At 41.5% G+C, this 25,817-nt stretch overlaps 1 protein-coding gene and 1 long non-coding RNA gene across 2 annotated transcripts; one reads left to right on the forward strand and one right to left on the reverse strand.

Moving 5' to 3' along the window:
- Window positions 1-16,161: 16,161 nt before the first annotated feature.
- LOC114554972 (butyrophilin subfamily 1 member A1-like) lies at window positions 16,162-21,645 on the reverse strand. Its single transcript, XM_028577086.1, has 4 exons — window positions 21,396-21,645; window positions 17,209-17,547; window positions 16,850-17,125; window positions 16,162-16,271 (listed from the first exon to the last, which is right to left on the reverse strand). The coding sequence occupies exons 1-4, from the start codon at window positions 21,643-21,645 to the stop codon at window positions 16,162-16,164; spliced, it is 975 nt and encodes a 324-aa protein (XP_028432887.1).
- Window positions 21,646-23,319: 1,674 nt separating this feature from the next.
- Window positions 23,320-24,134, forward strand: LOC114553585 (uncharacterized). Its single transcript, XR_003692348.1, has 4 exons — window positions 23,320-23,363; window positions 23,468-23,599; window positions 23,691-23,802; window positions 23,907-24,134. It is a non-coding gene; the product is annotated as an uncharacterized LOC114553585 (long non-coding RNA).
- The last annotated feature ends 1,683 nt before the right edge of the window (window positions 24,135-25,817 follow it).

Genomic DNA, 25,817 nt, shown 5'->3' on the forward strand with positions numbered 1-25,817 from the left:
TGATCTTTGGTGCTCTCTATATGCAGATTTATGGACAGTCAGCCCAGAGGCAACGTAGCGCCTCTCAAGGACCCTCCCTGCCACCTTCTGTCTACGCAGCGCACCGGTGTACCATAGAGCAGAGCGTGTAAATGTTGCAGTCCGTGTCTTGAGGGGCGCATGGGCATCAAGTATCTCTTGCAGACCAGTATTGTAGTGGTCGACAACTCGTCAGGAGCAGAGTGATGGTCGAATATGGCCAGGTTTTGTAGGTCATAGGACAGGTGTTCAGGGTTGATTTCTTTTGTTTTGTGAAAGCAGATTTTGTGTTTAGGCTTATTGAGTGAGGTCAGGAATGAAAAGTCTAATGATATGGCATTGTGTTCGGGATGTGCCTAAATCATGTACATGAACATTGTTAACAGGAAAATTTGTTATAATAAGGTCCAATGTGTGCCCTTTTGTATGGGTGGGGACTGTCACAAGTTGTCTGAGATTGAGTGTATCAAGAAGTTGTAATAGTTTTGTAGTATATGGACTTGTGGGAGAATTAACATGGATATTAAAATCTCCAACAATTTCCACATTGTTTGATATGGTGCACAGTGGCAAAAGTAGCTCAGTTAATTCTGAAATAAAATGTGGGTGTGGTTTCGGTGGCCGAGGAGGGTTGTAAGTGGGATGGGTTTTTCACACGTAAAAGCCAAGCATTCAAATGATGTCAGCTTTGGCAAGGTCACAGAGGACAGGTGCAAATCAGAGCGATAAATAACCGCCAAGCCCCCTACATGTCCATTTCCCCTAGCTTTTTCCAGATATGTGTATCCAGGGGGGCACGCTTCATTAAGTGCAGAATACACTTCTGGTTTGTGCCAGGTCTCAGTGAGGCACATAAAATCTAGCTTCTGATCCAATATATAGTTGTAGACAAAGGATGCCTTATTGGTAAGTGATTGACAGTTTAACAGTTCTATTTTAATCATTGAAGATGGAGTCCACTTTACCAAAGAGCGCAGCACAGTAAAGTCCACTCCGCGTTTCCCAAGGTGCGCAGTATGTGGTTCCTCCAGCAGGGAGTTGGTTCGGCAGGTACCGGAGCATGGTGGATATAGAAGTCGTTGTGATGCTACAGTTAGCAGCTATCCATGAATCTGGCAAACGTGGTTGAATGATGACTATATACACCAGAATAACTGGCAGTGCCCATAGTAACCCATGGGAAGAGTGTGGGATATGTCGGCGATGAGGGGAGCCCATGTGGACTGTAAAAGGTTTGGTTTCAGGACAGTATCTGGTGGTAGCAGCCGATTAGCCTAGCCACAGGCAATCGCAGCTCGATGGACGAGAAAGCTTCAGCCAACTACTGAATTTTGACTGTCCGAGGGTTTACTCCATCAATATGTTCGATTTACTGAAACCAGTCCGGTTGACAAGATCCCCAGCTATATCTCAGGGCGATGAACGACTCAAATCGCTCGCCACTCCAGCAGTAAAGGCAGCTCCAGGTAAGAAACATCCAAGCCTAGATGTTTTAATATCCAAGATGCTGGGCAAAAAGGGGCTCAATATCTGTTTTCAGTAGAAGAGATACACAAAATAATTAAAGCTGCGAGCAGCGATGGGCGAACCCCGCGCCTCTGCGGCGTCGGGTTACCGCATTTCTTGTGGCACTCAGATGCCGCGAAAATCAACAATGATAAGGGAACTTCCCGCCCGAGTACAACGAAAAATTTTAAGAAAGAGGGCGTGGTTCATTAGCTGTGAAAAGGGGGGCGTGGCAAAATCAGGGGGTGGGTCAAACCATCACCAAAAAAAAGTCTCTGCAGAGTTCAATGACACCTCACGCAAGACTCTACCTTAAACGGTTCAAATGTTATGAAAGGGGGCGTGGTCTGAGTAAGTGGGCGTGGTCATATTATAGGGGGCGGCTCAGTATCACACGTAGACCACACATTCTGAGTTTTATGCAAATCGGATGATGTTTGTCATATAAGGCAGATTTCCTGTTGCCAGCGGGGGGTGCTATGACCAAAAGTCAATTTTGGCCTGTAGGTGTCCTCAGGCCTGGACCCTTGTCAATTGTGAGAAATTTCGGGCAGACACGACAACGTACACTCAAGTTACAATAACTTCTTTGTTCATCGCTGAACACTCAAAATGGCTGCCGCGCCACGCCCACACCGTCTGACGAAAAGTTTTTCGTTTAATAACTTTTCATCGTTAAGGTGTTGGGATGGTACAGACCAAGTTTAAAGTCCATTGGATGAAATCTCTAGGAGGAGTTCGTTAAAGTATAGCACCTTGACTTTTAGGCCTACTTCCTGTTGCCACTAGGGGGCGCTATGACTTTAAGAAAATATCGGCCTTTATTTGTCCTCAGGGTTGGACTCTTATGAATCCTGAAAGGTTTCGAGGTAATCGGACAATGTACACTCGAGTTACAGCCATTTCCTGTTTCGGCGGCAAAACGCACAAAATGGCCGCCCCGCCACGGCCACGCCCTATGACGAAAAGTTTTTCTTTTAACAACTTTTCATCTTTAACGTCTTAAGATGGCACAGACCGAGTTTGAAGTTGATCGGATGAAATCTCTAGGAGGAGTTCGTTAAAGTACGACATGTGGAAATGGCCAAAATCGCACTAATTTCGAACTTTGAAATCCAAATGGCGGACTTCCTGTTGGGTTTAGGGTATGGCTCTAATGAAGTTTTTTGTACATCTTGACATGTTACATATGTGTACCAAGTTTCGTGAGTCTACGTTAAACGCACTGCAGGGGCTCAATTTTCTTAACTTTATAGGGGGCGCTAGCGAGCCATTTTTGTGCACCTATTCCCGAAACCCTTAAAATACGTAAATTTTCACCAGACTTGATGCGGCCGCCAAATTTGGTGAGTTTTTGAATATGTTAAGCACCTCAAAAAGCCAATTCATTTGACGGGAAAATAATAGAAAGAAAGAAAAATAATAATTCCTTCAGTTTCAATAGGGCCTTTGCCGCTGTCGGCGCTCGGGCCTTAATAATAATTCCTTCAGTTTCAATAGGGCATTCGCGGCTGTAGGCGCTCGGGCCCAAATTAAAGCTGCGAGCAGCGATGGACGGGCTCTCGCGCCTCGGCGCGTGTCTGGGTTACCGGCGGACTCCGCTCCTTGCGACCGTGCATTCGCGCGGCACTCAGACGCCGCAAATCATCACCAATGAAAAGGGAACTCCCTGCCGAGTTCAATGATACCTCACACAAGACTCTACGTCATACGGCTCATTAGCTGTGAAAAGGGGCGTGGCTTCAACTTAGGGGGCGGGCCAAACCATCACCAATGAAGAAGGAAGTCTCTGCTGAGTTCATAAATACCTCACACAAGGTTCTATCTTAAATGGTTCAAATTTTAAGAAAGAGGGCGTGGCTTAAGCATAGGGGGCGGGTCAATCAATGACCAATTAAAAACAAAGTCTCTGCAGAGTTCAATGACACCTCACGCAAGACTCTACCTTAAACGGTTCAAATGTTATGAAAGGGGGCGTGGCCTGAGTAAGTGGGCGTGGTCATATTATAGGGGGCAGCTAAGTATCAGTTACATGTAAATCGGATGATGTTTGTCATATAAGGCGCATTCCCTGTGGCCGGGGGTGGGGGGTGCTATGACCAAAAGTCAATTTTGGCCTGTAGGTGTCCTCAGGCCTGGACCCTTGTCCATCGTGAGAAATTTCGGGCAGATACGACAACGTACACTCAAGTTACAACAACTTCTTTGTTCATCGCTAAACACTCAAAATGGCCGCCACGCCCACACCGTCTGACGAAAAGTTTTTCTTTTAATAACTCTTCATCGTTAAGGTGTTGGGATGGTACAGACCAAGTTTGAAGTCCATCGGAAGAAATCTCTAGGAGGAGTTCGTTAAAGTATAGCACCTTGACTTTTAGGCCTACTTCCTGTTGCCACTAGGGGGCGCTATGACTTTAAGTAAATAACGGCCTTTATTTGTCCTCAGGGTTGGACTCTTATCAATCCTGAAAAGTTTTGAGGTAATCAGACAATGTACACTCGAGTTACACCCACAAGTTTTTCTTTTAACAACTTTTCATCTTTAACATCTTAAGATGGCACAGACCGAGTTTGAAGTTGATCGGAAGAAATCTCTAGGAGGAGTTCGTTAAAGTACGACATGTGGAAATGGCCAAAATCACACTAATTTCGAACATTTAATTCAAAATGGCGGACTTCCTGTTGGGTTCAGGGTATGGCTCTCATGAAGTTTTTTGTACATCTTGACATGTATATGATATACATGATATGTGTACCAAGTTTTGTGAGTCTACGTTAAACGCACTGCAGGTGCTCAATTTTCTTAACTTTCTAGGGGGCGCTAGTGAGCCATTTTTGTGCGCCTATTCCCGAAAAATACGAACATTTTCACCAGACTTGATGCGACCGCCAAATTTGGTGAGTTTTTGAATATATTAAGCCCCTTAAAAAGCCAATTAATTTGACGGGAAAATAATAATAATTCCTTCAGTTTCAATAGGGCCTTCGCCGCTGTTGGCGCTCGGGCCCTAAATAATAAATCTTGCAACACGCCTCGTCTCTCTGTTTCCTTCTCTCTTCTAAAAGGGACCTGAACCCCCGGTCTCCTGTGTGAAGGTCCTGTGTTTGTTTGACCCATCCTACTCCCCCCCCCCCACCCCCCCTCCCCCACCAGGACATTTGGTGCTCTTATACTGTCTTTTGTTTTAATTACTACAAACACAAAGGGATCACCACTTCATAAGAAAAGGTTATTGTGGGCTGTCATGTTATTAGCTGATTACACAATCAGCCCGTATGGCAGTTATTTGTGTGACGAGCGCATATTAAAAATACAGAGAAACGCACACACACTGAGACACACACACACATACACACAGAGAGACACACAAACGGAGACACACACAGAGACACACACTCACACACACATACACACAGAGAGACACACAGACGAAAACACACACAAAGACACAGACACACACAGACACACACATACACACACACACACACAGACACACAGACACACACACACAGAGACACAGAGAGACACACAGACGGAGACACACATACACACACACACACACACACACACACACACACACACACACACACACACACACACACTTTGCTGGTCTGTTTTGTCTTAGCTTAAAATGACCCATCCCCTCCCCCACCAGCACATTTGGTGCTCTTATACTTCCGCTTGCTTTAATTACTACAAACACAAAGGGATCACTGCTGCAGGAGGCCACACACACACACACACACACACACACACACACACACAGACACAGACACACACACACACACACACACACACACACACACACACACAGAGACACAGACGGAGACACAGAGACACACAGACACACACATACATACACACACAGACCCACACACACAGACACAAACACACACACACACACACACAGACACACACACACACACACACACACACACACACACACACACACACACACACACACACACACACACAGACACCCACACACACAGACACACCACAGAGAGACACACACAGACACACACACACACACACACACACACACACACACACACACACACACACACACACACACACACACACACACACACACACACACACACACACACTGTAAAAACACCCAGAAGCCAGAGTATTTCTACCTTTTGTTATGATAAGATAAGAATGGCTCTATCGTCCCTTAAAGGGAAAGGTTGCAATATAAACACAGCTAGCAATAGTACACACAGCAAGCAGTACACACAGCAAGCAGTACACACAGCAAGCAGTACACACAGTAGCAGTCAACAGAGGACAGTAGGCAGGGACACATGTACATTGATGTGACTGAAGGCCCGTTCACATTGTACGCGCAAACGCCAGCGCTGCGCTATGAAACCCATTATTGTCAATGGCTTGCGTGCGCAAGAACTGGCCTGCTGCGCTTTGCTCAGCGCAGCGCAAGTGGCATTTTGCGGCTGGCTGCTCTTGCGCGTGCCGTGGTCAAAGTTCAACATGGTTCAACCTTGACTTTGGTGCGCTGTGGTGCGCTGTGACGTGCATTCAGGTGTCCGAAAAAAACTGAAAAAAGTAAACACCAAATACACGTGGATCCACAAACGGAACATGGACGAGAGGTTGATCTTGGCCGTCAGCGATCTCCCAGAGCTGTACGACACAAGTTCGAGGTCGTACAGAGACCTCGGACACAAAGCTATGCTGCGGTGCATATTTCCACCATAATAGGCATGCCAGATGTGTAGCTTATTGTAGCTTCCTAATCATACATTCAATCATAATCATTCAGGTTGATTTTAGCTATGTGAAAACAACATGGACATGTCTCGACTGAAATACAATCATAATTAAAGCTGCGAGCAGCGATGGACAGGCCCTCGCGCCTCTGCGCGCGTCAGGGTTACTGGCGGACGCCGCTCCTTGCGACCGTGCATTCGCGCGGCACTCAGACGCCGCAAACCATCACCAATGAAAAGGGAACTCCCTGCCGAGTTCAACGATACCTCACACAAGACTCTACGTCATACGGTTCATTAGCTGTGAAAGGGGGCGTGGCTAAAGCAGAGGGGGTGGGTCCAACCATCACCAATTAAAAATAAAGCATCTGCTGAGATGAATGATACAAAAAGTCAATTTTGGCGTGTAGGTGTCCTCAGGCCTGGACCGTTGTCAATTGTGAGAAATTTCGGGCAGATACGACAACGTACACTCAAGTTACAACAACTTCTTTGTTCATTGCTAACGGCCACACCGTCTGACGAAAAGTTTTTCTTTTAATAACTTTTCATCGTTAAGGTGTTGGGATGGTACAGACCAAGTTTGAAGTCCATCGGAAGAAATCTCTAGGAGGAGTTCGTTAAAGTATAGCACCTTGACTTTTAGGCCTACTTCCTGTTGCCACTAGGGGGCGCTATGACTTTAAGTAAATATCGGCCTTTATTTGTCCTCAGGGTTGGACTCTTATGAATCCTGAAAAGTTTCGAGGTAATCGGACAATGTACACTCGAGTTACACCCACTTCCTGTTTCGTGCGGCAAAAGCGCAAAAAATGGCCGCCCCGCCACGGCCACGCCCTATGACGAAAAGTTTTTCTTTTAACAAATTTTCATCTTTAACGTCTTAAGATGGCACAGACCGAGTTTGAAGTTGATCGGATGAAATCTCTAGGAGGAGTTCGTTAAAGTACGATATGTGGAAATGGCCAAAATCGCACTAATTTCAAACTTTGAAATCCAAATGGCGGACTTCCTGTTGTGTTTAGGGTATGGCTCTAATGAAGTGTTTTGTACATCGTGACATGTTACATATGTGTACTAAGTTTTGTGAGTCTACGTTAAACTCACTGCAGGGGCTCAATTTTCTTAACTTTCTAGGGGGCGCTAGCGAGCCATTTTTGTGCGACTATTCCCGAAACCCTTAAAATATGTACATTTTCACCAGACTTGATGCGACCGCCAAATTTGGCGAGTTTTTGAATATGTTAAGCCCCTCAAAAAGCCAATTCATTTGACGGGAAAAAGAAAAATAATAATAATTCCTTCAGTTTCAATAGGGCCTTCGCCGCTGTCGGCGCTCGGGCCCTAATTATAGCAGTTTTTAGCAGGTTTTTTTAGCAAGTTCTTAGAGGGCTGAGAAGCGGCGAACACACGACGCCAGCGTCCTCTCACACCCTCCTTTTCTTATATTTTAAATGCAGGACTTCTGCTTGTAACATAATATTTTAGAGTGTGGTACTTTTACTGAAGTTAAGGATCTGAATATTTCTTCCACCACTTCTAAATAATAAAAAAGTTAGGCATGTTTAGCACTTAAAATGGTTTAATGTGTCACACTGCAGCAGATATCAGATCTGCTAGACGTGTCGATGTAGTTAGGTTTAGGCATGAGGAGTGGGGATTGGTCCTGTGAAGTTTAGCGGATCCGATCTAGCATCTACCCAGATTCTGAGCTCGGGGGTTTCTAGTTTCCTTCCCCACCAGCCGATTAATCATTTAGACCTAGTTGAGAGTGACAGAACTATTTTGATTGTTTCAGTCATTCTTCACTTAAAAAAGTAATGTTTCTTCTCAAATGTAAAGATTTGGCTGCATTGAGTAGCCTATTTGAACTGTTGCTTTAAGTAGGCCTACCTTTTCTTTTACAGATTCTAAACTCGGGGGTTTCTGGTTTCCTCAAACCCAAAAACTAATGTCATGCCAAAACTAACTTTAAAAAACAGAGGTCATCTGTGAGGAACAATCAGATCAATAATCTGTGCTGTGAAGGGTTAGGTGAAAATAACTTATTTGTCCCTCCTCCTGCCTCTCAAAAGTCGAGCCCTAAACTTCTAAGTTAGTAGAATAATTCTTACCATTTTCATCACAAAGTGTTTTTCCGGTCAAACACAGAAGACACAAACACAGCAGATCCAGAAGAAGCTCCATAGTAGTCCATTGAATCGTTGGATCAGTCACTGTAACAAAGTCGGAGTTTTGATTTATACTTTCATTTTCATCTCACCTGCTCTACAGGTGTCACACCCAAGGCCTTCACAATAAAAAGCGCCCAAAACACTCAAATCATTATTCATTATTGTCCCTGTCATTATTACAATCATGGTATTATTAGCAGGAGTATAATTTTAATATCCCAAGCTTTATTATTGTCTTATGTGATAAATGTTATTTCTTTTCTCCATCTTCTACTTTATTGTATCGTCTCACTCTGTCTCTGGAAAGGACTTTGTTCATGTGGCTTGGAAAGTGGAAATCTTGCATACAGTTACACTAACTACTTTTTTTTAAAACTGTCTAAAATAAAAACAAATTTTGCATCACAACAGTTTTCATGTATTCTGAATATAAGCTGTGAGCAGTTTAAATAGAAACTGATGTTACATGCCTTCAAAATATCAAATATTACATTGACTTGTCTGCAGACAAAGAATTTCCTAATTAGTCTTATTATACTATTTAAACCATGAAATAAATGACTTAAAATATTTTACAATGAATCACTGAAACATTGGCCTAACTTCTCTTTAGTTAGAGCTAAATGAATGACTGATATAACTGCTTAAACACAAAATAAATCTGATTATTTGAGACCTGAACATGAGCTCCATGTCAGATCTGAGGCACTTTACAATCTGATCCCCAAAAACCTGTGACTGTTTTAACCCAAATGAAAAATCTACAAATGTGCCAAACAGTTCACTGTCATAAACACAAGTTTTAATGGAGACGTGTGTTTGCTGAGCCAGTTTAAAAGGTGGAACACAATGCAGATTAAAGTTGGTTTTACGACAGCAGAGATGCCACATTGTTGGACATGTTAAAGCAATTTAATTTAAATAACAACTTACCCCTAATAAACAACAACCAGCATCGGCAGCAGTGTAGCTTGAAGCTGAAGTTCTCAAACTGGGGTCCAGGGACACCAAAGGGACCTTTGGGGGTGTTCAGAGGGTCTCCTCCAAAATAAAAGCGCAATCTCACTGCAATACGTTGAACACTCTGCACTGTTTACACGCACATGGACATGGACACGGACATGCACACACACACACACACACACACACACACACACACACACACACACACACACACACACCCTCTTTGTATGTGTACAACACCTGGTAGAAGAAAGCCTATCTGTCGCTACACGGCCACTACAATTCCTGTTTATCTGTAAGATAAGAACCAGATGAGGCCGGTTTAGTGATGACACTGATGCATACCGTGCCTGAGTCCAACCATACCCTGTCCTGACCCACCTCTTTCAACCACGCCTGGGCGCGGTTTAGCATACCGTGCCTGAGTCCAACCGAACCGTGTCCTGACCCACTTCTTTCAACCACGCCTGGGCGCGGTTTAGCATACCCAGTGATCACACTAGTCCATCATACCAGACTTTGTGCAAGGCTACTAGCTCACAATATAACAAATTAAGAAAATACATGCAGAGCTGCTAAGTACAGTACTAGTGTATATAAAGCCTACTCACATATTTCCCACCACTGCCCATTAAGCATATGCAGTATCGCATATGTCACGATCTTTTAAAGTTTTAAACCTGAACCTTTAAAAATCCTTTAATGCTTTTTTTTTTTTTTTTTTTTTTTAAAGAAAGATGTTATGTATTATGAATGTCTTAAAGTGATTATTAATTTGTCTAACACATTGAAAAAATGAGTCAGGACTCACTTGAGTTACCTGGGATGTTTTTCCCTGATTTGTCTTTTAAGATAGGACCCAAAAGGCCTTATTAACATATAACATTAGTTAGTGCTTGTGAAGTATTATCAACTTGACAAACAGTTAAACAGATATTTTATTTTCCCGTTCATTGAGCAAACATCTTTAACTTAGGGGTGGTACGGTTCACAAAACCAACGGTTCGGTTCATATCACGGTTTTAGGGTCACAGTTTTTGGTTCTGTACAGTTCTTGTTATTTTAATCTTTAACACTCCAGAAATATACTTCAACACGTGATATATAGCTAAAATTAGAATATTGAATGCATGTTGCACAATACATACACACAGTGGCAGTTCTATCTATTGTTTTATTTCCGCTGTCATCATAGGTAACATGAAATCCAAAATGTTCCCACACACCAGACTATATACGACGCTGGTGCATCCTCCAACTTATTTCTCCCACTTGACATTTCTGCATGTGACGTGACCTGCAGCAGCAGCAGGTATGAAGGTAAATATGGTGCAAAATGTGAGTGCTTGTAGAATACGATGTGAGAACTTGCAGAACAAAAAATCTGAACTTGTGTGTTAAATTTGCACTTGTAAAACTAAAATTTGCACATGTAAAAAATATTCACACACGTGATCTGAATTTGAAGTCACAAAAAAAAAAAAAAACACGAGAGCTTGTAAAAAAAATCTGAACTTGTAAATTGAAATTTGAACTTGTAGAAAATATTAACACACCTGTATTCTGAATGTGAAGTCACAGAAAAAATATTCAATTCTCGGCATGATTGCTGCTGTCCGTGAGGTGGATGTAATTCTCAGCAGATATGAGTGTTAAGGAACACTCATTCTGCAGAAATTATTGTTGCTGCCAAAGCGGGTGCAATGTTTGGCAATGATGCAAAATGTGGGCACAACATCAGCAAAGCAAGTTGTGGTCATGGCCGGGGGATGTGCCGCTGCTACCGGGTGTGGGCAGGCTGGTTAGTTAGTTGGCTAACGCTAGCATGCTACTCCACCAAGCTTCATGTTGTTATAAATAAGCCGGACAGAGTTGTCCCTCATCTGGCGATAGAAACCCTGCTCTCCCTGTTCTGTTGGCTCAGAGCTCCACAGCCTAAGTCCACAGGTACTAATTAGTTTTGCACCAAATGTATCGCAAGAAGTGTTGCAAAAGTCGAGGCGCAGATTGGCCACTTTGTGATGCGAGAGAGCACATATGTGAAGTTGCAGTGACAGATTCCAGAGGTTGTAATCATGGAGATGTGGTTGGGATGGAAAATGAACCTGACTAAAAAAAAAAAAAGTACACGAGTAAATGTTGCATTAAAAGTTTGCAGCTGTCACTGTGTTCATGCAAATATCAATCTACACATTTGTGAATATTTTTTCTGTGACTTCACATTCAGAATACAGTTGTGAATATTTTCTACAAGTGCACATTTCAATATACAAGTTCAGATTTTTTTTACAAGCTCTCCTGTGCAAATTTTTGTTTTACAAGTGCAAATTTTAATTTTCATAACTGTTTAATGAAACTACTCACCAACAACAAGCTCAATAAATGTTTTATGTTACTGACGATCTTAAATATCTCAGGTGTAGTCCCCGCTGTCAGCCACTTTCGTATTTCTGATGATTATGGAGGCGTTGCCGTGTTTCAGTTCATCTTGAAAATGAAAGACTCAACCTTTGAACTGCTCACTCTCCTGTTTTGCCGTTATTGTAATGACTGACTCTATCATACCTCTGTCTCATCATCTTCTTTCAGAGCATCTATCTTCCAGTCTAACAGCTGAGGGAACAGGGTCAAATAACATCTGTTTTTGTCCACAATCAATGGTGGCCCACAAACTTGGTTGTTAATAGGCTTTTCTCTCTCTCTGCATATTGTGGATGCTGTGGACTTCCAATAATTTTATTGTATGCTCAACAGGCTAATCAGTACTTCTCTTAATGCCTCACCCCTCCTCTTTACTGCTCACTGATCACTACAAAGACTGTTTATCCCATTCACTAAATTCCTTAGCTCCCCTGAAACACGTAGTCTCATTTACTAGGTCTTCTCTATAGTACACCCCAAACTCCGCCTTAAAAATTGATGGGCTGACGTCTGGAGAAGCCATGTTGGGGTACTGTAAGAATATCCGAGTTCCCAACTCGGAAATCCAAGGTCAAAGGGGCGTTTCTGACTTTTGACCTATTATTTTTGAGCTCAGAAGTCAGACAACCTCCGACTACCCCAAGCTCAAAATTCAACATGGCTGCTGTCTAATTTGTGTCCCACTAAATCAGTGGTACACAAAGTCCTGTCCATCTTCTATTTGTGGACATGTTGTTACGGTGTTTGTATGCACAAAAGAACAGCGTAATGTGTTGTTATCAACCAGCTGACAATGGCTAACCTGGCTAGAGCTAATGAAAACAATGAAAAGAATGAAAACAAGACTTGTAAATGGAACGCATTCAACTCAGGTTTTACACCATAAAAACTGAATGAAAACTGGTACTACTGGTCGGTGGTGTCTCTCCATAACACAACACAAGATCACTGTTACACAAGCAGAAATTAAGACTCAGTTCCTTTCTAAGATTTTATCTAAAATAAGGTCCCATGGTGGTCCACCAGAAGGGAAGGGACTTTGCCTCTCTTTTATGACCTATCTGGGGTCGCTGTCTTATCGAGGGGAGTGCAGGGTTAGGTGCGGTCGGTCTAAAGCTTCCATCATCATCATCATCATCATCATCATTAATCTTTAGTTTATTTAGTTCTCGGAGGTAGAATTTAGGGCAAGCCCTCATTTTCAATGTAGCCAAGATTACACAAAATAAAAGTTAGATGAAAATTACACTAAAAATTTGAACAAAATACACCAAGAGTGCAAAATGTTTCAAATACAGTGATTGGAATAGAAACAAGGACACTTATGTGAAATCAAATAAATAAAAAAAAGAATCAAGATAAAATCAAGGACATTTAAATGACTAAAAACAATTACAACCAGAAACAGTACCATTTAACACCATTGCTCTAAAACTGCCATACATGTTTATCCAGCGTCTTTTTATCAGCTGAGAAGCAAAAGAATGAACTCTCTTGATTGTGTGAGTAACATTACATCCTGGTACCGAACACACAGGTATGCACTGGGCTAACAGGTTAATTGGGCTCTGTCTATGCATGTTTCTGTCACCGCATCAGATGTAATCACAAATGTGGTTTGTTTTCGTGTCTCCTGCTCTTCTCTGGAAAGGTAACAAAGGGGTTGCAGGAATGAGTCGTCCTTAACGTGTGTTCTGGTTTCAGAAAGATGAAGACAGCTGGAGAACAGCTTCTATCTAGTTAAAACTCAGGAAAAATGTTGCATATTGTTTAAATGAATGTCGCCAAACATTCACCCCCTTACCGACAGTAATAATTAAACAGAATCTAAAGTTGATCAAAATTCACCTCCAACAGCTCCCAAATCATGATGGAAAAAACGGACTGTTCAGTTCTTTAATGTCCCACTTCAGCTTTATGGAAATACTAAATCTCTGGCGTACCATTTAAAGATTTATCTGATGCCAACAGTCAGATCATTGGACAAATGTACAGATGAAGCCATCTTAAATTCCCCTCCCAGACAGAAGCCAGCCAGCTGCCAGCTGGTTGCCTTCCAATCTCCAGCCTACTTCCAGTCACCCCCTCCTCCTGTATCCTGACTAGTGTGTGTAAATCCCACTGTAACCACATCCATTCATTCAGTTGCAGGGTTTCACCATGGACAAGGAGTAGTGAGTGACCTAATCCACCATTTATTGTACATGAAATGAAGCTTTACTACACTGAAGCTATCCCCCAGAGACATGAAGCAAATCAAGTTCATTCCAAGTCAATGATGTTTATTATGCAGTAGTTATAGCTTACTGTAGTAATTGTTCTCTAGTCTCTCTAGTCTAGCTATTTTTTTAGTTAGTCTATTTAGTTATTGTAATTTAACCCTACATAAGGCCTACATTTGTTTATTTTACCTGTGTACGGTTTAAATGTTGCTCATTTCAAAGGTTAGCTATTTAAACATGTTCCTATTGGCAATTTTACATACATTATAGTCAAATTAAATGATGAAATAAAGGATGTTTTGATGCTTTGTCATCTTTACTATGCAACATTTAGGGGGGAATGTTTCTTGCATTTTACTCAATAAGAGTGTCTGTATCCTTTTATTTAGCTGACGGGCCAGTCGGTACGTGATCTGTTCTGCCTGTACGATCCGATATGCGCATGCTCCTAAATACGCAGTAGAAAACGTGACGGTTTCCCTACACTATTTGTATCACGCATGCATTAAAACACTTGATGGCCAGACGGCTAAACTGGCGGCATATTTTTGTGGGCTACATTTTATGTTATTCATTATGCAGTTCATGGCGGGTCTGTTTTATAAAGATATTTAAATTGAGTACTTATTGTCACTGATCCAAAACTGCATATCAACGTCTGTGTACTACACCTTTGTCTTTGTGAAAAAAACATGTTATATAACACTTAAGGAGCCTTACTACTGAACATAAAAATGAAGCACTTTATTCATAGTCAATGAAATGTAAATATAAAGTGTGTATACATAGTGCACAGAGTAGCAGATAACAGTCCAGATCATGTCCTCACCCAGGTTTATTTTCTACTGAGGATGTGTCAGCTGGTAATGTAGGCTCTCAGGTCACAGAAGTCATCGTGTGGATACTGAATCTGTCCTGATGCTGCTGTGTTGTCTTCAGACAATCATCACTTGGCAGAAGTATGGCACCTGTCCCACAATACCTTCATACTGTGAGGAGAGTCTTGTGGGTCCAGGTAAACCTCATCAAACAGGTGTCCAGGACAGCATCTGATCAGTCAGATCTGTAAAACATGGCAGATTCCAGATTCAGTGATTAAACTATAATTTTTTGCCAACTGCACATATCTTTTGGCCACAAACGGCACGGAAAAACAGTCTCAAAAGTACCCACACACAGAAGGAGATTTACACGTATATTTACATTGAAAAATACTAAGTTCTTTTACAAATGATGAAATACGAGTTACAAATAAGAGTCACGGACACAGATACACCTTTATAGATACGAATAGCTCTGCATTTATTTGTGCATTGGCCTTACAGATACAGATCCCTCTGCATTTATTTGTGCATTTTGTTTCACAAGTTACAAATACTTATGATACTGTTTTAGCACCATAAAATGGCTCCTACAATATACAAAAATAATATAATATGCATTTACTTTGTAATTTTCTTGTTTACATTAAAATAAATTTGTTGATAATCTCCTCGAGCATGTTCTAGTTAAAAGTTATTGTTTTTAATATTGCATAAGAATAAACTTTCACGAAATTCATTACTGATCAATTACTTATATTTGTGCAATTTCATTTGCACAAATGAAATTGAAAGATTTTTGTGCCAATATTTATCAACAGTGTATTATGTCCGACTATTCTTGTAACTTAAAGAAACTGACGATCTGACATTCACGCCCACCTGTGCTGTGATTGGCCAGCTGTGCAGAGGTGTTTCATTTGAACTTCTCTCTCATTTGTTACGCAACTTTTAATGTGAACAACCTAGTTCGGTGTAACATTATTCCTATATTTATTATTCCCCTCTCTATGACGGAAAGGCTGAAGACTTTTGTTTGATGGTGCCTTTAAATAAAAAAAATCAAACCATTAAAATTCATTAAACTGTACTGTAACTTTTATCTTGTATTCTATACCTGTCTTATTTTAATTGACCTGTTTAAATTTTCTTCAACGAATGTTTTAACTGCTCTTTCATGTTTTATGTATAGAACCTTGAATTGCCTTGTTGCTGAAATGTGCTATGTAAAAAAAGCTGCCGATTGCCACAATAGAAATAGAAGGTTAGGCTAGGGTTAGCACTATTGGAAACTTACTTGTATTACTTCTTTTTGTTTTTTCTATTTTCATGTAAAAGATAAATAACTGCAAGTACAGCAAGAGTTCCAGCTCCATATAGGTCCATATAGGTCCATATGCTCGTGTTGTTGTCTGAAACACATCACAAAAAGTTTAGTTTAGTAAGTTCATTTTAAACAAGTTAAAAAAAAGTAAAACAATGTAAATGTACATTCAGAATGTAACTACATATGTTCAATAGATTGGTTATAGACTATTAACTCATTCTCATGAATGGGTTTGTATGATATTGTACAAAAACGCATGCAAAACAACTCGTATAATATCCTACGAAATCATGTGACTACCGGCCGGTCATGTGACGCCGGGTACAGAGCTCCGTGAGTCGGTTGTTTCAGCGGCTGTTGGTGGCTAGTTGAGTTTAGCTGACAAAAAGTGAACGTCATGCAGCGAAGGCAATTAAGTTTAAACACCAAAACGACTAGTTAAGTTTAGAAAAAGATCATGGTTTGGAATCAAACACTCCCAGAACACACGTTTCCTGGGTGTTTCCTTCCTGTAAAAAGAAATATGAATACATACGCCTTACAGAGCTTTACTTTTTGCAGCGATATGTCTACAAATGGTTGATGAGAACAGCCTGAGAGTAAACATAAAGAACAGTTCAATGTGCTGCTAAAACATATGAACAACTCAAGGAGGAATCTTACCAATAATAGCCACATAAATGTCAGCATGAGTCCTCCGGTTGGTTTCCTCCTGTGTGACCACACAGCGACAGCAGCTGGTCTTGGTCACAGTAGTCTGGAGGGTGATGTGGTATCTGTCTCCTCTTTCAGAGACCTGTGGGTCTTCAGCAGGAAGTTTGTTTCCATCTCTGTCCTGCCACTCTACTCTAGGTTTGGGAGCAGCACCTCGAACCTCACACTGCAGCAACACTCCATCATCTGTGGCATCAATAATGTTGATGTCTGGCTCTGGAGCAACTGGGAACACAGGATAAACAATGACTACAGAATAATTACATTTAGGCTAATTTTCTTTATAACTGTTGAATGAAAGCATTCACCAACAACAAGCTTAAGGTGGAACATTTGATGAAGACGTGGGAAATGACAGGTGTAGTCTCCACTGTCAGCCTCCTTCATATTTCTGATGATTATGGAGGCGTTGCCGTGTTTCAGTTCATCTTCAAAATGTGAGACTCGACCTTTGAACTCTTCACTCTGACCTGGACGACCGTTGTTGTAATGAAAGCCTTTTTCATACATGAACACCTCCTTCAGACCATCATCTTTCTGAGCAACTTTCCTCCAGTCAAACACTTTTGACTCAATGTCCTCCTTGGTGCTGAGAGAACAGGGTAACACAACATCTGTCCCTTCTTTCACTGTAATATAATGTGGCTCTGGAAGATAAAAACATATGTATTAAGCCATATGTTTATCTGCAGATTAATTCATTATTAGGGCAGAAATAAAAACATTTGAACACGTCACCAGAATCATTCTCAGACCAGTTAAAAAAAGTAATTTGTAGTGTAACTTATAATATTCATTAACTGTATTTTAAAATTGTAGTTTATGTACTTTACACAATTAGTCATAAGACCAGTAATACAGTAGTATCCAAAATTAGTAAACATAGCCATGCAAGCAACGAAACACAGCCAACAATCACTGATTATAGCCTCTTTTTATATATGCAAACATGCAGAGCAGCAATAAGACAAAACAACAATCATGATGGAGAAGAACAACCCGATCAATAAACTGTGCAGAGAAGGGTTACTTGTGTTATTGATGCTAACAATTAGTAGGTTAGTCTCTACTGCTGATGATTCAGCTAATTACTAGTGACTGGTCCTATCGAACTGTCTGAAGCTAGATAATAAAAAACTAATCTAGGGTACAAAGTTAGTCATTCTTACCGTTTTCATCACAAAGTATTTTCCCGGTCAAACACAGAAGACACAAACTCAGCAGATCCAGAAGAAGCTTCATAGTTGTTGTTTAATCAGGTTATAGGAACAAAGACGGAGTTGCTCTAACAAGCACACAGTTTTAATCAGTCCTCAGCTCAGCTGGTTTCTGCCCACAAACATTCTGCCTCATATAACAGTCCAGCAGCATCTGGAAGAGTTCTCTGTGACGTGTTCCTGGAGTTACAGAAGTCTTATCATTGGTCCTGTGTCTTGTTGGGTTTATGTGTTCTTCATGTCTTTGTCTCTGCATCATTTTAATAGGTTAGTAAGGACAAAGATTTAATTGCAGAAGATGAATTTAATTCAGTATGTATAAGTCTGTGTCCCTTTGAGATCTGTGTCCCCCTACCTAAGCCACGCCTATATATCATTTTTTATCCAATGGTATAGATTAAAAAGACATAAACAGCATGTTCAAAGTGTTGTCTAAGTGTTTCAGTTTTGGGGCGGTTGTAAAGTGTGAGGATAATTTACCAAATAATGACAGAATCTCTGGAATCTACTTCAAAAGCTTGTTTTACTTGCACATCAAATGTTTTACTTGTTTTACTGCACAAGCAGAGTCAGTTCACAGCATTCAGTGTAAGCACCGAAACATGACTGACTAGTGATCTCAACAGAGGCTCTTTTAAGGAGTAGGGAGTCAAGTTATACATTTCACACAATCAGTAACTTTCTTCTTCATCTCTGGTCAAGCTCGACATTTCCTCCCCATTATGCACCCTCATGGGTGCATTCTGTGCTCCTTGCAAGATGACTCAGCTTCATGATTAACACATGAAAGACTAGACTGGGTAAACCCAGCCCCATCTGGCTGCAATTTGATGTCACCCTGCAGCTCAGGCTGGAAAACTACATTTTTCCATCCTGCTTCCGTTACAAATCTGCGGGGACCAATCACAAACTAGCGTGCTATTGGCGGGTTTAACACAATGACGATAGAGAAGCGACGGCAGGCTGCTTTTTGTTTACATTCCACATGGCGGCCACTGAAGCGCAGCAACCCGTACGTCACCCAGATCGTTGGTCTGATTGGTTGAAGGACTATCCAATTACTTACAGTCATTTGAACTATGCCCGTTGATCACGCCTCTTGTGTAGAGAAAAAAACAGAGCAGACTCCCCAGACTAATGTTCAATCGTAAAAGATTCAGCTTGGTCTGGTGATAGCCAGACTAATGAAAGACAGAAATACTAAAAACAGCAGTTTTGATGAAACCGAACAGTTTGCTAGGAAGCATAATTTTCTTAACATGAACTTAAATCATGGTATTCCTTTTATGCACGTTTCAGCTGAGAAGACAGTCACATTGCAAAGAATGATGTCAATATTAAAAAAGGTACTCCAAGCAATGTCACTTGTTTTTTAGGCAACATCTTTTGTCACAGACAGCAAACATCTCCTCACTATCTGCAAGCTGCCTGTCCCCTGAACTGTAAGAGGGGGGGGCGTGAGCGCGGATAAACTACAAAATAGCATACAGGGCCGACAACACCGCCTACGTTTTAAAACTAAAAGAGAACCCACTAAAATCAAGCTAAAAATAGTCCAACAGAACAGGAGTGAGTAATTAAAATGTCCACAGGCCTCCACTGGCAACCAGCTTCTTTGCTGTTTGGCTCCTCTCCTGGGGCTTAGTCTGTAAAAGAGAACTCTAGGCCAGTCAAACGTCCTTTAAAAGTGCCATCATACAATTCATACAACAAACACTGGTCTTAGAAAGAGACTTACGCGGAAGGGAGAGGTTTTACCTTCTCCCACTGTATAGTGATCAGTGTTTGAGTTTCTCTGTGTCTGTCCGTCCACTCCTCTCTTTCTGCTCCTCTGTCTGTTCCGTTGCATCTGTGGTGCTCTCATTCTCTCCATATCCTCCTTCACGTTCTGTTGGTCTCTTGTACTTCTTCGCTCTCAGTGTCCTCTATCATGTGCTTCTTCACTCTCAGTGTCCTCTATCACGTACTCCTTCGCTGCATGTCTTCCCCTTTTCTGTTGCTGTTCTGTCCTTTTTATACCTAAAACCCAGTCAACACCTTCTCTGGCTCCCAGGTGCAAGTCCTTTAGCCTGATTACTAAAATGTTCACTGGTGGAAGTAAACAACATTAAAAACACACACCACACATGTCAAAATAAAAGCATGCAATATAAAAGATAAAAACCACAGCAAATAGTAAAACCACAGCAAATCCAAGTAAAAGCATGCTTAAATAAAATCAACTTCCGCCCCGTGACACACGAACTAGAGGTGTTGAAATTAATCTAATAATCGATGCATCGCATCACGGACATAGATGATGCTGCATGGATAATCGACCGGGCCATAATCAATTATTTCTGTTTATAATTTATTGTAGGCCTAACAATATTTCTGTTTACATATTCTGTTATGTTTTGCACATTCAGGAAGTGCCATGTGCTCAGTACTGTAGTTTTATTTATCCAATTTATTTAGTATTAGAGCACTGCAGAAATTTGTTTTATTTTTGGAAGCTTAAAAAGCTATGAATTAAATATGGCTCTAATAGAAAAATGTAGTTGACGCATCGTGATGCATCAAGATATGGAATAGAATCACTGACATGATAATCGTAATCGAATGTAATCGGGAGATCAGTGAAGATTCACACCTCTAACAAGATCCCTGGTCTCCAGGGTGAAAGTCCTGTGTTCTTGACCCATCCAACCCCTGACCAACCTCCACCCCCCCGACCAACCTCCCTACGCGGAACTTCCCCCTTACATATTTCTCGCTAAACCCCGTGTAGCTGCTGCTCTCCCCGGTACGTTTGGCGCTTTTTCCGTCACTTCAGACGCTGAGCCAGTCCAAACGTCCACATTTTACGAGTTCGGAATGAGAACAGGTTGCAAAACACTACACACAATTAGCACAACCACACCCAATCAGCAGAACACCTCAGACCCTTTGCAAAATGAAACCCTCTTGCAAAAACTATACACTAATTTATAAAAAACATATTTTGTTACCATATGAAACACACACCTTTCATTTGACTTAATTATGTTTGAACCACTTACACACTGCTGTTGCTAACCTAAAACACTTTTAGCAATTCTACTTCTCAGTGATTACAGAGTACTGTAAATGAACTACACAGCGCAGTGCAAATATACAATAAGTTCACCAAACACTACACAAGACAGTAGTATTAAGGTGGCGCTTTCGTGCGTGCATGTGTGACGCCATCACATGCACGCGCAAACCCGCCATGTAATCTGGTGATATGAGCGTGCGTGATGACGTCGCGGGCGCACGTTGGTACTCGCGATCGCCATCTAGTGGTCGAATATGGTAGTGCATCTCGTCGTCGAAGCTGCGCGCGCATACCGCGAGCGTAATAACGTCGCGGTTGAACGTCGGCACCCCGCGAGCGCCATCTAGCGGCCGAATATGGGAGCGCATCTCGTCATCGAAGCTGCGCACGCATCTAGCGGATGTGATGACGCCGCGGTCGAACGTCGGCACACCGCGAGCGCCATCTAGCGGCAGAATATGATAGTGCATCTAATCGTCGAAGCTGCGCGCGCATACTGCTAGCGTAATACCGTAGCGGTCGAACGTCGGCACCCCGCGAGAGCCATCTAGTGTCTGGATATGGGAGCGCATCTCGCGAACGTGGTGACGTATGTAGTGCGGTCAGCCGCTTCACCACAACAGGGGTCTGGTGCACTTGAGCGGAGGCGGACTCTCACAGACGTAGCTATACACGACGGAGGACACTCGTTCATAGTGCTAGTAGCTCCCTTTTTACCACGTTGCGTTTTTCCACAACAAAAGGCCATCTGGAGTTTGTCTTATGTTTTGGTGAAAAACAACTAGGGATCGTTTCTCAGAAGTGCCCTCTTTAGCCTTTTGTTTACTGCTATTTAGCTCTTTTTTAGATGCTTTTTTAGCTAGTCTGGTAGCTAGCTTGCTACCACGTTTTTTCCACATAAAAAAAGCCCTCTGGAGTTTCACTTTTTATTCTTCTTGGTGCAAGCAACGCTGTTTCGTTTTTTCAGCACTACCTACAAGTGGTAAGTAAATCTTGTGTTTAAGAATGTTCAAAGATATTTAATTCATTCAGTCATTCATGAATTAGCTAAAACTTTGATCGTGTGTTCGTAATGCTGGTGGGTTGTACCATATGACGCTAGTGTTAAAAAAAAAAACTTGTGTTAGACCAGTGGTTAGCTTGTAAATGTGGGGTCTATTGTTGTGAGTGTTAAATCGTCATAAAGGGGTTTGGTTTGTGGTGTTTAAAACCCCTTGTTTCAAGACGGGTCTGCTCACTTTTTTACCTGCATTTTGTAGCTACGTGGCTAGCTAAAACTTTCCCTCGTTTTCTCAGACTTCCTCAACAAAGACCTCTGAAGAAAGAGGATTCGTTTCTACAGCAATGGCTGCATTTGGTGAGTAAATAAAAAAAATAAAAAAAAACTTATTGTAAGGTATTTAATTCATTCATTCAGACATTTGTGACTTAAAAACGTTTTTTTTTTGTGTGTTATAATGTAGTTTGCGTCATTAGGTGATCATGCAAAGAGCTGGGATAATGTGGCTGTGTTAGTTGATGAAACTATTAAACCACAAGGTAAAAACCTATAAATATATTATTATTATATTATATTACAGCATTAATTGATTTAGTACTGTGTTTTCATTCATTTTGTTTTTTGTTTTTAAAAAAGACCCGTGTAGCCCAATCCTACGGACCCTAACGCTACAGAGCATAAAACAAAAAGCCTCTTATAAGGAATAAGAACGCTGCAAACAGGTATTTACGCTTTATTTATCTCTTTCAGGATGTAATATTTATTACTATTTAATTTATCACTGTGTTTGTAATCCTCTAATATATATATATATATATATATATATATATATATATATTCTGTGTCTAGACAATCGGCCCCTGAACAAAGGATCCGTAAGGGCGACGGCTACTCGCTCGCCCATGTGGCTGAAATCAATCCTGTTGAAAGGCCATGTGCTTCTACGCCCCTCTCTGTGAAAGATGCTACACCTAACGTTCGCCATCGTAAGCCTAAGAAGCAGTTTATTGAGGTGAGTTGAAAAGGAAAACAGTAAAATAGCGTGTTGTATTTAAAAAAAGATTTTTTTCTAATCTATCTAATGCTAATTGCAGCCTGTACGCACGATTTCCCCCCTAGTAACCATCATTCCTTTGTTCGGTTGCTTACCCTGCCACTGTATCTTATGATACTAACACAGCGGCAGAGGTGAGAAACCCTTTTGTAGCTAACAGAATATATTTACATAGGGTTGTAAAAGCTTTTTAAATAAAATGTATATATTGTTAAAAAAGGCTTTTCCTTTGTTTTAGCAACTAAAGGCGACGGAAGACTTAGTTTCATTGTATTTGACGCCTGAGGACGATTTCACACAGTCATCCCCGTGGAGCAGAAACGTATGTCCACACAAGCCTAAGAAGGAATCTAAGAAGAGATCTATTGATGTAAGTTGAAAAGGAAAAACAGTACATTAGCATGTTGTATTTAAAAAAAAAGATATTTTTTTTTTTCTAATCTATATAATGCTAATTGCAGCCTGTGAAGCCCTACACGGACTGTTTCCCACCCAAAAGAAGATGCCCTTCCTTGGTTCCAGACTCTCCTTACACGGGCACTGTATCTGCAGAGCCTAACACCACTGAGAGAGGTGAGAAACGCCTTTGTATCTAGCAGAATATATTTACATTGTGTTATAAAAGATTTTTAAATAAAATGTATATATTGTTAAAAAGGCTTTTTCCTTTGTTTTAGCAGCTAACGGCGAGCGAAGACTTAGAGTCCTTGCATTGGTCGTCGTCTAGTACACAAACGCCCTACCAGCCACCAAGTGTCTCCATTGAGAGGGAACAAAAGGATTCCCCTTTACAAAAGACCTCTGAAGAGTCCTTGCATTGGTTGTCGTCTAGTACACCAACGCCCTACCAGCCACCAAGTGCCCTACCAGCCACCAAGTGTCTCCATTGAGAGGGAACAAAAGACATCTGATGAGTTGTGTGTGTGTGTGTGTGTGTGTGTGTGTGTGTGTGTGTGTGTGTGTGTGTGTGTGTGTCAAGTGTCTCCATTGAGAGGGAACAAAAGACATCTGATGGTGTGTGTGTGTGTGTGTGTGTGTGTGTGTGTGTGTGTGTGTGTGTGTGTGTGTGTCAAGTGTCTCCATTGAGAGGAACAAAAGACATCTGATGAACCAAAATATGTTGTTGTGTGTGTGTGTGTGTGTGTGTGTGTGTGTGTGTGTGTGTGTGTGCTTGTGTGTGTGTCTTTATTTAACCAAAAATATGTTGTTATACCTCTAGACAAACCATGCCATAGAAGTAGGCGAAGTATCTGAAGACACCGGGCTAACAGCGACAGCCCTTACATCACGCCAAACAAATCGGGAAGCTACAGGAGAAGGGTCTGAAGACACTGGGCTAACAGCAACACAGCTTACAGCCCACTAACCGAGTCAGACTGCTTTGCAGGAGGCCCCTGAATATAATGTAGGTGAATACCTCTTTAACTGTATCTACAGCACCGAGGAAGGCACCGAATATGTCAGCTGTATACCACACACCTCTGTTATAACTGTGTCAGATAAAAAGTGTAACAGGGATAATACAGCCGTAACCACTCCTGTAAATGTATTAGAGGTTAACGTTCCATTCCTTGATAAGCAAGCAGTACCTAATTATATTACTAACAATCCGTTTGAACAAGGTGGGGCACTAGGAGGTCCTGAGCAGTTAACATTACTTGAGAGTGCAGAGTTTTTTGAGTATTGCGTCAACACTACCCCTCAACAACCTGCGGTCGATGGCGCTTATAAACAAATCCAATCAGAATTAGCCGAATTACGAAAACAAAACGATGGTCTTATGAATAAATTAGATGTCTTGCAAACAGCTAACACACAATTGACCGGATTGGTCACAGACTTTGGAACAGCTCTAGCCAGTCAGGTCAGAGCTAACACGCATTTGGTTGATTTGGTCACAGGATTTGGCGCATCTCTTGCCACTCATGTCAGCTCTCTCAATACACTGCTTGTACCTATGATAGTATGCCTTAAAAAGACAATGAATAGGCCCCCGCAGTAAAAAAAGTGTTAAAACAGGCTATAGTTTGTGCAAAATATATAAAAAATTAATAAAATAAGAAAATGTCACCCCCACCCAAAAAAACAAAAGCATCTGAACCCTTAGGTGGGTGTGATGCTAGTAGTGATGAGGAACTAGAATGGCCATGCGAGGACAATTACACAAGAGAAGTAAGCAATCCTCAGGATTTTGCACTATTGTGCGCAATACATGCAAAATTATTCGAAGCCTGGGCCCAATCTATGCCTAGTGATAGCGCTAGTGAAAGCAACAGTGAGAAAACACAAGCATCAGATAGTCCTGCTCCTGAGCAGTTGTCACATAATGGTCCTTCAAGCGTCTATTCCAACAATACACAGGCCAATACAGATGCTACACAATCATCAAATACAACCCCCGCAGGCATAGAGCCGAGTAATAAGAGACCTGCATGTTTTCCGAGTGTTCAGCCATCAAAACGATCCTGTACAGATGAGCAGACAGGTCCCCAACCGTCCACAAGCGCTTATAGGCCCCCTCCATCACCCCCAGAAAATCCTCAGTGTAGTGTGCAGTGTGGTGCGGGGCGAGTTTCTAAGGTAACATC

Source organism: Perca flavescens, chromosome 4, assembly GCF_004354835.1.
Source record: "Perca flavescens isolate YP-PL-M2 chromosome 4, PFLA_1.0, whole genome shotgun sequence".
Classification (NCBI taxonomy): Eukaryota; Metazoa; Chordata; class Actinopteri; order Perciformes; family Percidae; genus Perca; species Perca flavescens.